Genomic DNA, 15,762 nt, shown 5'->3' with positions numbered 1-15,762 from the left:
GCTGTTAAAAATTGGGGCTAGTTGATCGAGCTTCCTCTTGTTTGAGATGCTGATCTCCTGGCGCTTGCATGGTGTAAGTACTGCTGTTGGCCTGAGTCTGGAACCTCTATGCCCTGTGGAAGGAGTCGACCCGGTAGGATATTTCAACCAAAGTCACTGCTCTGAGGGGCGTCTGGGTCCATGGAAGGACTTTCCTGTGGAGCATTAGCTCTGCAGCTGGTAGGATTGAGGTCTGAAAGGGCTCAACCAGTGGTTTCCTCTGCTTTGGGGTCTTCATTCATCATCTACTGAAGGGTTTTATTGGCCTGATTCAACTTTGTGCTTTTTGGTTTTAAGTGGTTTTAAGTCTTGTTGAAGAGTTCTTCTATATATTTCAGACATTATTAAAGAAAACCTGTTTGAAGTTCCAATTTAAAAGAGATCTGTGTCACTGTTCCACTGTTGATCACTTAGCGAGAATCACAGCGAAAATAGCTGGTGGCAGGCAGATCAGGAGCATCGTAATCAGACTGGCCACATGCTATTGGACTGGGATACCGAGTCCTCGAGCTCAGGTTCAGCAATGCATTCACTGCCCTTGTATTTGGTCCCACCTTACTATGGTTTAACCAAGAAGTTGGGTTCAGTCTGTCTATACCCTTGATGTAGACCATTACCACTATTAAAACGGTACCTGCATATATTAGCTTGGCTGACATTTTGGCCTGTATTACAGAACTGCTACTCTTCTGGTTCCAAAACACTTCATTTTAGATCAGGAAAGGATAGCAACCTTCATCAGCAGAAGTATCATTTGCTAGTTATTCATTTACTGGAAGGATGTCAGTAACTCAGGATGTCCAGAGCAAGGGGGATACATTACTTATGTGTAACTGATCTAAATTTTTACAATTGATAATTGATAGTTATCATTCGTACATCAAGATATATCCAGAGTCTTGTACCAATTGGATTGCTTTAATTAACCAATTCATCTGTTCCCTTTTCATTCATAGATCACTGGAATTATTTTTTGCAACCAATCAAAACAACCGGGTGGAGCACGTGAATGACGGTAAATCCCCAAGACTGTCTCGGAAATTTTCTTCACCTCCTCCACTGTCATTCTCTCGAACGTCCTCACCAGCCCGGACCCGGAAACTTTCGCTCAGCTCCCCTGTGAGCTCTAAAACAGGAGCTCTTGACCTTTCTACATCGTCCACGTCGGGTACAACTTTTGCCCACAGCGCAGTTATCTCTCCACCTCCTGTGGCAAGCAAAGTACCATTGGATCTGAGCAAAGGTCCCTCATCCTCAGACCAGGGTCCTCTCTCAACAGAAGAAAACTCAGAGCATCCCCGCATTGATATATGTAACAAGTTGAGAAGAAGCATCAGGAGAGGTATATAGAAAATGTTCACTTATTTGTTATTATTGGATTTCATCAAGTAATTGTTGGCCTGCTTTATCTGCTAACTTTCTCTATGCCATACCCATTGAAGCTGCCCACCAATGTGGATTCTTCAGGCATGAAATGGGGAAAATCCTTCCAATAAGTTTTATCTTTACCTTTAAATTGTTGTGACTGGGCAACCAATAGGTTAAGTTGTTTTTGAAATATTTGTTTTCCTATTTATCCTTAGCTTATATTTGACATTTCTGGGTGGGCTGGATAAACGCTAAAGGTAATATGGCCTGCTTACAGACATCCTTATGGATAAGATATATTGCTTGGAAAGGTCATACAAACTAGGGCTGGTGTTCCCTGGAAATGAGAAGCTGAAGGGGAGATTTGATCTCTTTTCAAGAGAATGGCAAGGCTGATGAGGTAAGTGAGCTGATGTGGTATTTGTGGACTTTCAGAGTCACATTATAGGCTTGTCCTCAAGATAGATGCTGATAGAATAAAAGGTGATGTAGCACCATGGTCAGAAAACAGGCCTGGTGACTGGGAGCAGAGACTAGTATTGATAGGTTTATTTTGGATTGGGATGGAGTGGACATTGGAGTTCTCCGGGGGTCAGTACGAGGACAACTGTTTTCCTCGATATATATTAATGACTTGGACTTGGGTGTACAGGGCACAATTAACAAATCTGCAGATAGCCAAACTTGGTTGTGTAGTCAAGTGTGAGAAAGATGGTAATATACTTCGGGAAGATGTAGATGGGTTAGTGGAATGGGCAGAGATGCAGAAGATGAAAGTTAATGTAGAAGAGTGCAGAGCGGTACATTTTGGTCACAAGAAAGAGGAAAAGGAATATTATCTGGAGTGGACAATTCTGAAAGGGAGAGAAGATTTGTCTAGAGGAGTGTGTGCAGAAGAGACTTACTTCATTGACTGCAGGCATGATGAACTTTAAATCCGTGGAGGAGCGGGAGTCGTTCTCGTTGAGACAGAGAAGGTTGAGAGGAGATGTGATGGAGGTAATTAAATTCGTGAAGTGCAAAGCCAGAGCAGATCAGCTGTTTCCACTGATAGAGGAATGAAACAGTTGATCTACTCTGGCTTTGCCAGAGGACATAGGAATGAGGATTGTATTTATTCTAATCACAGTTAGGCTCTGGAATGGACTGTCAGGGGCAGTAATGAAAGCATATTCAATGTTGATGTTCAAAATGGAGCTGGATAAAAGAAGAACAGGGAGGAGGCAGAGTAGGACAAAGTTGTTTGCTTTCACATAAAGCCAAAAGGCCTCCTCCTGTGCTGCCGGGTCTCGGTGATTCACCCCTCCAGTGAATCAGCCTCCTGAGCATCACTGATTTCCAGTCCGCCAGCACTAGCAGTAAAGCCTTTGGCTGCCTTGGCCCTAACTCTGCACCCTTCGTGAACCTCTTTGCCTTTCTACCTTTGTCCTCCCTTTTAATAAGATCCTTAAAACATTTCTTTTTGATCAAGAGGTTTCTTTTTGATCAAGAGGTTGGTCATTTGTCCCATTCTATCTTTGTAGCTTGTAGCTCAAATGTAGCTTGTAGCTCACACTTGGGAAGTGCTACATTAAAGGCACCATATAAATGCAAGTTGTTGCTGTTTGCAGCTAATACACTTCTTTTGCAGTGTAGAACATGGACAGAGCAGATAAAGCAGAAATAGAAATAATTAATTATTATCAACCCATCAGTATTACAATAAAATATGCAATGGACACTAAGTAAGCTATGCTTTTCAAAACAGACCTTGTAATGCTCTTCAGCCTGATGGGACTGTGCATCACAGTGAGGTCATGAGATCTTTCCCTTGCATTTTTCATGCAACCGAATCTCTTCCTTTTATAGACCTGCACGCTCAAATATTTATCATGAAAGTAGCCTAGAATTTGTGGAATAAAGCATTATTCATTTTTAAAAAATAAATTAACACTTGATGCTTGGCATACTCAGGACTCCGACAGAAATATTGTGTTAGACATGATCCCCTCAGCCAGCAGCTGCTCAGAATTGATGGTAAGATGTGCGTCTGTAATCTTTAGATAAGCCACTCAAGGTAGTTGCACTGTGTGTAGGAGGCAGCAAAAGCCAGAGCCCAGCAATGGGAGTCAGGAGCATTTGTAGACAGACAAAACCTTGCTTTCCTGGATTATGACTTCAGTGGTGAATTTCCCCAGAGCTGAATTTCCTCAGGGTTTTATCTTGTTTAGCTGCAGTAACTCCAAGGAAACCTCAGCTGGAATCCTGTTTATGACAATGGGATGGGGAAGAACCAAGAAAATTCACTCCCATTGTTTTGGTTAATTGGTTCAATCAATGCTTTATAATCTGTGGAGGAGAGTGAATTCCCCAGTGTTCACTGTAAAAAATAATCTGCAACACTGCAGGTCTTGCTGCAGAAAATTGGAAGACCCAAAATTCCCCATAAAAACTCCAATCATTCAAGCTCATCCACCTGTAATCAAGAAGAGAAACCAAACACATCCAGTATCAGGACAGTTCATGAGAAAAATTCACTCTCTGAAATATAATGCCGGCAGTGATCGGGTTGTAGGGTTCCAATGATGAGCATCAATTCCTGACATCATTTGAACTCCTCAGTGTGATTTCAGCCTTGCAATTCACCAGGAGCACTGATTACCCTCCCTTTGAACCATTTTATTACTTCCGATTGTAAAGATATAGTATGGATTTGCCGGCTACCAGTGACACTGGTTGGGATCATCCTCCTTGATGAGTCAGGTTTCAAGAAAATGCCAGATGGTGTTTTTCCTGTGACTATGCAGATTGGATGTGGATGTGGGTGAAGACCAAAGATACGGCAGCTGTAGCACACAGTGTGTAGAAAATTACATTAATCCCCTAGAGACCCTGGTGACATTTTTTTAGCCATATTTTGTGTTTCATCAAAATTGGATGGCAATGCGCACGCGCACACATGCGCGCGCGTGCACACACACACACACACACACACACACACTCACACAGACACACACACACACATGTACAGGCGTGCAAACACAGAGGACACACAGCGTTTGTTTGTACACATATAATGGAATGTTATCAAGGTGGCCAGAAGCTCATCATTTTGTCAGTCTAGTCTTTTCAATACTGTAAATAGTGACTCAGAATATAAAATTATTAAACAATCATTGTGTCTTGGCCTAGTTAGTCTAATTTTCAAGTGGTTTCACAGCCTTTGGTTCTTTTTTCTTGTTTGGTAACTCTGGACTGTTCCTTCCTTCAGTTCCCTCGGTTCAGTTGCTCGCTGAGCTGCCATCACCTAAGTTTTAACTTCTTCCCATTGTTTAGTTGCAGATGCAATAGCTGATTGTAACTCTCTTTCTACTAAATTTAGTATTTTGACAGCTTAATGGGTACATGATTCCACCCAAATATGAATCTATTACCTTTACCCACTCTATTAACCTTTCTCAACTACCTTGGTGTATTGACTTTCCTTTCCTCTCATGTGACTATTGACTGACTGACATTTGGTCAGTATTTAAACACCTTCATGGTTCCCTGCACTGATCAGTTTCTTTCTTCGTGCTTACTTTGTTGGGGGGTTGTTCTGCTTGACAAGATTTGCTATGTTAAAGGTGCTATACAAATGCAACAATATAAATATTGTTGTTCTCCTGTCTTGGGCTCTTAGTTACTACTGTCCACATGTTCCCTTATATATTGTCACTAGCTTGTGGAGTATGCATCACTAGCAAAGATCAATTAACCAACGTGTATAGGAATTCTTTGTGCCAGTTAAATTCAGCGGATAATGTGTTAGTGTTCCTGTTAGCCCTCCAAACTGGTGGTTTTAAATTGTTTTGTCCAGCTACCCAAATTTCTAATGGTTCCCATGTCCCACAAATGTTATGAGCCTTAAAAGTGCTGACACAAGACCAAACTGCATGAATCTTGGGGCTTTGTAGTGTTTATCATAACTTTCTGGGAGGAGTCGGAGGGTGCAGATTTGGTTGTATGTAATCCTTCCTCCTCCATGTAACAGGCAGTTGTAAGTCCTGTGTGAAATCAATGCATCCTGTGGATGGAAAGGTGGACAAATCAGGTTGGGCCAGCGGCCAAGCATGCAGGAGGCATAGGCAAAGATAAGATATCTTTTTAGTCACGTGTACATTGAAACACACAGTGAAATGCGTCTTTTGCATAGAGTGTTCTGGGGCAGCCCGCAAGTGTCGCCATGCCTCCAGCGCCAACATAGCATGCCCACAACTTCCTAACCTGTTTGGAATGTGGGAGGAAACCGGAGCACCCGGAGGAAACCCACGTAGACAGGGGAAGAACGTACAAACTCCTTACGGACAGCGGCGGGAATTGAACCCAGGTCGTTGGTGCTGTAATACCTAACCGGTACAAGCAAGTGACACATGCACACTGACAGGAGGGAGGGGAGGGGGAGCGGCAGAGAGGAAAATGGAATAAAACGAACACATTTCTAAAATTCTGAAATAAGAATAAAATCTTCTTTGAAGTAGTATTTTGACAATTACGGGTTTGGTGAAGGTGAGACAGTTGGAGAAGCTGAGTCAGCAGTAATGGCTCCAGATCTGTACCTTTCCACCTCGTGACCTCCTCGTCCCATGGTGAGATTGTGAGAAATCTAAAGGAAATATGGAATGATGGAAACCATTGGACTGGTGGCCGTCACATAGATGGTGAAGAGTTGGAGTAAGTGGGGACATAAGACTGCAGATGCTGGAATCTGGAGCAACAAACAAACTGCTGGAGGAACTCAGTTGGTCGAGCAGCATCTGTGGAGGCAGAGGGATGGTCAACGTTTCTGGCCAAGACTCTCAGTCCTGGTGCGGGGCCTTGACCTGAAACATCAACCCACTGAGTTCCTCCAGCAGTTTGTTTTATTGGGTGAGAGTGAATGGGTTCTATTCATGCTGGAGGGTCGTAGCTGGTGGAGTCCCTAGGGATTGGCTCTTGGGCCTTAATTGTTTCCTATTTGCATTGTTGAGGAGGGAATGAAATGTAAGGTTTACAAGTTTGCTGATGATACAAAAATAGGTGGGTGGAAGGGTGTGTTGTGGTGGGGACATTGTGATAGGATCTGGATAGATTGTGTGATTGGGTGAAAACCTGGTAGATGGAGTTTAATGTGGGGAAGTGGCAGGTCATGCACTACTGTAAGGGGAATAAAAAGGTGAATTATTGTCAATGGAGAGAGACTGCAGGTGAGTGAAACACAGAGGGGTCGAGGTGCTCCAGTGCAGCCAGGTCCAACTAGTGTTCTTGTTTATCACAAATGTTCTGCCTGAGGCAATTACAGCAACACCAATCCTCAACAGGGTAGCTGAATTCTCTGGGGTGCAGGCACCATGCTGCCAAACACATGGCTCAATATAGGACAAACTTTGTCTGCTGTAATGTGGGGAAGTGGCAGGTCATGCACTACTGCAAGGGGAATAAAAAGGTGAATTATTATCAATGGAGAGAGACTGCAGGTGAGTAAAACGCAGAGGGGTCAAGGTGCTCCACTGCATGAATCACAAAAAGCTAGCAGCCAGCCTCAACTAGTGGTCAGGAAGTGTAGTGTTTAGGAGATGCTGCCAGTGATGTCTCCCTGCAGTGTTCAGAAAGACCTGGAGTGTGAGGTCTGTTTGGCTTAATCCTCATTTGTTGCTTCATTAGAATGCATTTTCTACAAGTCATCTTAACTGACTGAGCTCAGTGGTAGCCCCTGAGCAGTATCTCCTACAGCAGTTACCTGATGATGCCAAATCTGATCTGTGGCCAGTGAGATCCTTGCAAGAAACCATCACCTGTGTGAAGAATTTTACAACTACTGGAAGGATCGAATTCCTAATTTACTGTAATGTTCACTGATAAGACAAAAGTGGCAGAATGTTTTAAAGCAAACATTTATTTTGCCCCACAGTAATGGGGTAGAAAGTTATGCATGTGGTGATGTGGGTTGGGTTAGTGAGCATGATGAAGAAGGTGAAGTGGCAGATGTGAATGTGTAGGAGGTTAGAATGAATGAAAACGTCTTGGAAATGTGCAAAGACATTTGCTGTTTGTTAAAGGTTTGTAGACGCTCAGACTGGGGTGTGCTGTTACAGGCCTGCACTGTGCTGCTACTTTATGTGGGTAAAATGCATGATAGCACCAAAGGGAGTAAAGAGGGGTGGGGAAGTTTGTGATGTACGGGCCCTTGATTGCTATTATGTACGACTTTCACTGTTGATTAACCTAGGTGTAGTGTTCAGGAGGCAGTGCCAGTGATGTCTCCCTGCAGACAGAAGTCAGAGTTCAGAAACACCTGGAGTGTAAAGATCTCAACCAGTGCATCTTGAAAGAAAGCTTAGAGCTATTTGGGCTGTTTGTACATGACAAGTTGATGAGAGGTGCCATCTACTGATCTTTTTTTTTAGAAAAATAACTTGTTGGTTGCCTACCAGGGTGTTGCTGCTGCTGAACGTATATCTGGAAGGAACTATTGAAGAGGTTATCCCAGGGAGAAGATGGTAAATTGGAAATGGGAGTGGGGTGGATGTCAGCTGACTGCCCTCTGGGTTATGATTGATGTTGTAATTTTGGACCAGTTGTTCATTACGCATCTCTTGTGATTTCTTGGTTCCAAACTCACTCAAAGCCAAAACTGGACTGCAACGTCTGGACTGGAATTGTACCACAGGTTTACTAAAAATGTTAGATTCTTACCGAAGGAACATTTTATGCAGCTCCCTCTGCTGGTGAATGGTCAAAGTCAAGTTCATTGTCAGATGCGCAGGTCCATGTGTGCACAGGTGCAATGATAAACTTACTTGCAGCAGCGTCACAGGCACAGAGCATCAGATAGGCAGCATTCACAAGAAAAACATAAATTTAACACAATTTTTACCAGGAAGAACACAATTAAAACAAAATACAAAGTCCATTTTAGTGCAAAGTGGTCACAGTGTTGCTAAACTGTAGTTATTAGGGTTGTGCAAGTTGGTTCAAGAACCGAATGGTTGAAGGGAAGTAGCTGTTCTTGAACCTGGTGGTGTGGGACTTCAGGCTTCTGTACCTCCTGCCCGATGGCAGCTGTGAGAAGATGGCATGGCCCCGATGGTGGGGACCTTTGATGATGGATGTTGCCTTCTTGAGGCAGCACCTCCTGTAGATACTCCCGATGGTGGGGAGGGATGTGCCAGTGATGTATTGGGCAGAGTCCACTGCTCTCTACAGCTTCTTACACTCCTGTGCATTTGAATTCAATTTATGTATGCATATGCCACAAAACTGTGTACAAAAATTCAACCAAAAGCAAGTACTTATCTCTAAAATAGGTTTCTGCAGTCAATACAGAAATTATAAATACCTTGCTATTATTTATGATTATAAATGCCTTATAAGTGCCTGTCAACACACCAGCACAGCCAAGTTTCATAATCCGCAGGTGTTATTCACATTCCTCTTAGAAACATAGTACAATATTCCACAATTGCCAAATGAATCTAAATTTCACCAATGGCTTAATGTCATCAGGGTCAAAGGCAGAAAGTTAGAATGCTTCTCATTTAGCGTCTTACTATTTGCATTAATTGTACCTACAAACTGGAAGAGTTAAGAATTTCTTTTGTTAATTTAAATCATGCAGTTCAATCTGGTGTGATGGGACCTGGATGTAGGGAGATGGACAACGCACGATGCTCTGTGTCTCCGGCTTCAGCATTTGCCATTGCCACAGCAGCGGCGGGACATGGGAGCCCGCCACCCGAGAACACCGCCGTGCAGGAAAAGTTCCGACGCGTCTCCATGGGAGGTAAAGATACCTTCTCCTCTTCATTCCATTTACTTCAGTCTACCAATGGGCTTCAAGTATCAATTAGAAAGTGTTGGTGAGCTGAGCAGCTCAGTGAACATCTGAAAGAGAAAAAGAGTCAGTGACAGGAAATGTTTGTTTTTACTTTCACAGTTGTTCAGGTCCCGTGGCAGTGATTTAAATGTGTTTCTATGTTTCATGCATCATATGTTCTGATCACGATTTGGCTCTTTCTGTATTGAGAAGAGCAAAACCAACTGATTGGCCTCTGAAGGATTTACTCGTCAACATGGAAACTTCTCCTCACCATTCTTAATGTCACATTTCCAACTTTGATCTCCTTCCAACCCAACTTGATCTAAACTTAAGGTTATCGTTCTCCTGGACATGCTGGTCTTTGGATCTATCTTACCTTTCAAGTCTTCTTGTAGGATTTTTTATTTTACCTTTTTGAGCCATATTTAACTTATTTTTGATTTACTAATGTCTTATCTCATGCCTATAATCCTCTATGCCCCAACCTTTTAAGATGAGTGACATTGCTCATCTAATTGCACAGGATGAGTTTCTGACACTGCCGCCTTCCCCAAGAACACAAGGTACGTTACTTTTTGTTTCAATTACGTGTTTGCTTTACTGCCTTTAAGCACATAAAATTATTTTTAAGTATCCAAGTTAGTTTTCTTTAGAAGTAACAATCTTTAATCTTTTAATTGTTAATTTCATTTTTGAATGTTTCTGAATGTGACATAAAAGGTTTCCTCAGTACTGTGCAGCTATTTCAGGCCGTGGGATCACGGAGTTTCTGTATTCTGAGTTTTTCTGTTAAATTAAAATCTAGGATTTTGCTGCTCTTTGTTCTCTGATCCACAAAATATGTGGAAAATAGATTTACCACATGAAAAGAAATCCCTAAAGAAGTCTATCTTTATTCCAACGTATATTGAGATTATTTCTGACCAATTCTGGAAGAGCAAAGTGGTCCTGTGAAGTATTTTTCACATGCTGCATGTTTTCCAAACAGGGCAACTATTTATATGATCTGTTTTACTGAAGTCTGCTTCAAGTTCATTTTCACCGGTGATTAGTTGGATTACTGCTTAAGCAATTCTAACTTAAGCAATATATAGCACTGAAGACAGCCACTTGAACCATTGTGTCCATGCCATCAGAAGCAACACAACCTGGCAGAAAATTCATTCTTTCAGTTAAATAAGATTAGTTTACGTACTTAGTACGGTACAAATAAAGAAACACTCACAAAGGTGCCATTGAACAGATGGAAGTTGCAAAGTTCAGCAGCATTGTGGTCAGGGAACTTGTATAAACTGAAGTGTCCGTGGCAGCAAACTATTGCAGAACATGGATGGATGATGAGTGAAATAGCTGGGAAATCTAAACTACTGATTGGGAAATGAACAGCAACTCCCCTGGGGAATGGGACATCTGGTCTAAATGTCCTGGTAATAAATTACTCCAAGGGAAACCACATCACCACAGCTCAATATCACTGTCTGCAGATAGGCCTGGTAAGTGACTCACCTAATGATCACTGACTGCTCCAGTTTAAACATAAAATAACTTCACCACACACATCACTATGCATGCCATCAATCTTTTATAGATCCTTAGAGAAAAGGTACATTTTCCACAATGATTTGCTGTGTCTGCAAATGTGCATGCGGTGGGAGAGCATTTTGGAGACAGTGACCATAACTCCTTGACCTTTACCAAAGCTTTGGGGACATGAGAAGGACTTAGTAGGATTCAGGAAAACCCCAAGGCGTTCTACAGATATGTGAAGACCAGGAGGATGACTAGAGTGAGGGTAGGACCAATCAGGGATAAAAGAGGAAACATGTGCCTGGAGTTGGAAGAGGTAGGGGAGGTCCCTAATGAATACTTTGCTTCAGTATTCACCAGTGAGAGAGACCTTGACGTTTGTGAGGATGGCGTACAACAGGCTGATACGCTAGGACATGTCAAAGTGAGGAAAGAGGATGTGCTGGAACCTTTGAAAAACATTAGGATAGATAAGTCACTGGGGCCGGACAGGATATATCCAAGATTATTACGAGAAGCAAGGGAAGAGGTTGCTGCGCCTTTGGCGATGATCTTTGCATCCTCACTGGCCACAGGGGTAGTGCCAGATGATTAGAGGATGGCAAGTATTGTTCCTTCGTTCAAGGAAGGGAGTAGGGATAACCCTGGGAATTACAGGCCAGTGAGTCTTACTTCAATGGTGGGCAAATTACTGAAAATCCTGTCACTCAGGATTTATGGGCATTTGGAGAAGCATAGGCTGATTAGGGACAGTCAGCATGGCTTTGTGAGGGGCAGGTCGTGCCTTACGAGCCTGATTGAATTCTCTGAGGATGTGACAAAGCACATCGATGAGGTAGAGCAGTGGATGTGGTGTACATGGATTTTAGTAAGGTGTTTGATAAGGTTCCTCATGGAAGGCTCATTTAGAAAGTCAGGAGGCATGGGATCCAGGGAAACTTGGCTGTGTAGATTCAGAATTGGCTCTCCCATAGAAGACAGAGGGTGGTGGTTGTAGATGGAGCATATTATGTCTGGAGGTCGGTGACCAGTGCGGTTCTGCAAGGATCTTTTCTGGGACCCCTGCTCTTTGTGATTTTTATAAGCGACTTGGATGAGGATGTGGAAGGGTGGGTTAGTAAGTTTGCTGATGACATGAAGGTTGGTGGTGTTGTGGATAGTGTAGAAGGTTGCTGTAGATTACAACAGGACATTGATGGAATACAGACCTGGGCTGAGAAGTGGCAGATAGAGTTCAACCCAGAGAAGTGTGAAGTGAAACACTTCGGGAGATCAAATTTGAAGGCCGAATACAAGGTTAATGACAGGACTCTTAGCAGTGTGGAGGAAAAGAGGGATCTTGAGGTCCACGTCCATAGATCCCTCAATGTTGCCATGCATGTTGACAGGGTTGTTAAGAAGGTGTATGGTGGGTTGGCCTTCATTAGTTGGGGTATTGAGTTCAAGAGCCATGCGGTAATGTAGCAGCTCTATAAAACTCTGGTCAGACCACACTTGGAGTATTGTGTCCAGTTCTGGTCACCTCATTATAGGAAGGATGTGGAAGCTTTAGGGAGGGTGCAGAGGACATTTACCAGGATGCTGCCTGGATTGGAGAGCATGTCTTATGAGGACAGGTTGAGTGAGCTGGGGCTTTTCTCTTTGGAGAGAAGGAGGATGAGAGGTGCCTTGATAGAGGTGTACAAGATGATAAGAGGCGTAGATCGAGTGGACAGTCAGAGACTTTTTCCCAGGGTGACAATGGCTAACACGAGGGGGCATATTTTTAAAGTGATTGGAGGAAGGTATAAGGGGGATGTCAGAGGTAAGTTTTTTTACACAGAGAGTGGTGGGTGTGTGGAACGCACTTCCGGCAGAGGTTGTGGGGGCAGATACATTCGGGACATTTAAAAGACTCTTAGATAGACACATGAATGATAGAGAAATGGAGGGCTGCGTGGGAGGGAAGGGTTAGATAGATCTTTGAGCAGGATAAAATGTTGGCACGTCATTGTGGGCCGAAGAGCCTGTACTGTGCTGTGGTGTTCTATGTTCTAAAGTAATCAGTAATAATGGGGTCTGTTTTTCATACTTCATATGTGATTCAAAATTCTATATTAAACATAGTCAATTATGTCTTTGCAGATCATACCATTCTTTCTACTTTACTGAGTTGTTTCAAGAGCTCCTCAGTATTGCAGAGGAGAATACATTATGACAGGATAATGAGCCTACAACAACCCCACTAGACACACAATCTGAATGCATCTCGTGAATGTATTGCTGAATATTAGGAAGACCTGATACCTGTGGCTAGATCATCTGTGGGGACATATTTAGATTAAACCTTATGAGCCAGAGCACCTACCATTGAACCCTAGTGGATATATCGATCTCACAGCTTAAAGACCCTACTTACAGACCCACTACATCTGCCATTGGCACATGAAGATTATTCACCTAACTTGTGAAGTGGTGAACATTCTGCATACCAATGCACCATTAAGTACTCCATCATAACCTTTTGCTCCCATCACATCCGAATGTTCCATTAGCAAAGGTTACAAGTCCTTTCATTGGGAATATTGGTGCAAAACTAATAGTCCTTCACCTTCTCTGTGTGATTGGAAAGCATTGGACTTTTCTACTGAGGGTCTGTCTGAGAGTTATGGAAGAGTGAGGCAGGACAAGTCCCAGCTTAACTAGAGTGTCATCCAATGGAGCAATTGGAAGATCCTCAAAGCCTGGCCACCAATTCCTCAGTTAGATATAATACATAGACACTGCCAGAAATAGGACATATTGGACATGTGAACTTTCTCTGTAGCTGTTATTCTGTATTGTTTGACCCTGTACTACCTCAGTGCACTGTGTATTGAATTGACCTGTATGAACGGTATGCAAGACAAGTTTCTCACTATACCTCGGTACAAGTGATAGTAGTAAGCAAAACTACCAAAATTCTCTGGATTCAGGATGGGAAATCAGTAAGTGTACAGCTTCTATTTAAGAAAGGAGGGAGAGAGAAAGCAGGAAATTCTGAACCTTTAGACAATAGACAATAGGAGCAGAAGTAGACCATTCGGCCCTTCGAGTCTGCACCGCCATTTTGAGATCATGGCATTGGGAAATCGCTGGAATCCACTATTAATGAAGCACTCGCAGGGCATTTAAAAAATCACAAAGCAATCAATCGGAGTCGATATCTTGTTTGACAAATTCGACTTTGAATTGTTTGAGGATCTCGCCAACAGATGGAGTAAGGGGAACCAGTGGTACTTCTGTATGTCCAGTTGGCATTTTAGAATATGTCACTTAAAAGGATATTGCACAAGATATTAGCAAATGGGGTTGGGGTTTATAAAATGGCAAAGAAAGGGGAGCAGCTGACTGAAAGGAAACACAGGGAATCAGAATCAGATCAGGATCAGATTCAGCATGAATGGATTGTTCTCTGACTGGCCATTAGTAAGCAGTGGGGTTGCACAGGGATCAGTACTGGGCCTCATCTACTGATATCTATGTCTTGAATGAAGTCACTTTTGCTGATGATACAAAGACAGGTGGTGCAGCAAGCTGTAAGGATGCAAGGAACCTACAAAGTGATATAGATAGGTTTAGTGAATGGGCAAAAAACTGGTAGATGGAGTATAATTTGGAAAAATGGGAGGTTATCCACTTTGAAAGGAAGAATGAAAAAGCAGATTATTATTTAAACAGCGTAAGACTACAAAGTATTGTGGTACAAAGGGATTTAGGTTTCCAAGTACGTGAAACACTAACATTTAGCATTCAGGTAGAGCAAATAATTAGGAATGGCTTGTAGAATATTGCCCATTATTTCAAGGGATATGGAGTATAAAAGTAGGCAGGTTTTAATACAACTTTACTCGTTGGTGCTGAAACTGCACCAGAGTACTGCATACAATTTTGGTCACCACGTTTAAGGAAGGACGTGCTTGCAGTGGAGGAGGTGCTGAGAAAATTCACCAGGTTGATTCCTAAAACAAAGGGGTTGACATATGAAGAAAGATTCTGCCTGTACTCTTTGGGATATAGAAGAATAAAAAGTGATCTTATTGAAATACAGAATCTGATGGGAATGAATAAGGTGGACTCTGAGATGACTTTTTCCCCAGTAGGGGTATCTAGAAGTAAGGAGCATAGTTTCAGAATAAAGGTTTACCCATTTCAGATGAGATAAGGAGGAATTTCTTCTCTCAGAGGGTTGTATATCTTTGGAATTTATTCAAGGCAAGTGTTGACAGGCATTTAAATACACTTTATGGGAAGAAAGTGGGAAGGTGGTGTTGAGGTCAAACTGAGTCAGTTGTGATCTTTTTGAATGATGGAGCAGGCTTGAGGGGGTCCTGTTCCTGTTCCTATGTTCTTGTGTTCTAATTCAGATTACTCTGGGCTCACCAGAGTTCCCACATTGTTGGTGAGGTGGGAGAATTATTGACATAAATGTCATAAATTAGCCCAGAAATTATCACCGTCTCTGTCAGGTAAATATTTATAGTGAGGTGAATCAGTATTTTTAGATTGACAAACATCCTGTCCAGCTGCAGTACAATTACTATCTTGTTGGTGTATTAGAAATTGGAGAATATTCTGAGAATCATCATCGTGAAGGCCATGAATCAATTATTGCATCATTTGTTTTTCAAAATGTAAAATGCACAGAATTATACAAGGAACTAAGCAGCTGTGTATTTATAATTGCACTTCAGAACACGGTAACTAATTAATTATTTTTTATGAAAATTATGTTTAAATTGTCTTTTTGAAAAATTTCTCTCTCCCTTCTCAGTCAAAAACCCCCAAACACAAACATGATTTTTGAAGCCTGTGGGAAGTGATTTGGAAACGATTAATAGAATTGAATTTGTCCTGAGGTACAGATTATAACTTTAGGCATAACCTATCATTTAACATCAAACCTTTGGCTAAATCAGGATAAAAAAAACTGACTTAAATCAAACTGATCCCAAAAGTAACCAGAGGAGGATTTGTTTAGCTTATGCCCTTGG

At 42.2% G+C, this 15,762-nt stretch overlaps 1 protein-coding gene across 1 annotated transcript in view; it reads left to right on the top strand.

Annotated features, from left to right (window-relative positions):
• The window catches only part of rasgrf2b (Ras protein-specific guanine nucleotide-releasing factor 2b), a 155,423-nt gene that overhangs the window by 109,044 nt on the left and 30,617 nt on the right, over positions 1 to 15,762 (top strand). Inside the window, exons 15-17 of the mRNA XM_052020666.1 lie at positions 996 to 1,381; positions 9,023 to 9,187; positions 11,522 to 11,527. Coding sequence (XP_051876626.1) covers positions 996 to 1,381; positions 9,023 to 9,187; positions 11,522 to 11,527 — 557 coding nt within the window. The remainder of the gene's footprint in view (positions 1 to 995; positions 1,382 to 9,022; positions 9,188 to 11,521; positions 11,528 to 15,762) is intronic.

Source organism: Pristis pectinata, chromosome 7, assembly GCF_009764475.1.
Source record: "Pristis pectinata isolate sPriPec2 chromosome 7, sPriPec2.1.pri, whole genome shotgun sequence".
Taxonomy (NCBI): Eukaryota; Metazoa; Chordata; class Chondrichthyes; order Rhinopristiformes; family Pristidae; genus Pristis; species Pristis pectinata.
The sequence above is the reverse complement of the archived record's forward strand: the minus strand, read 5'-3'. Positions and strand labels throughout refer to the sequence as shown.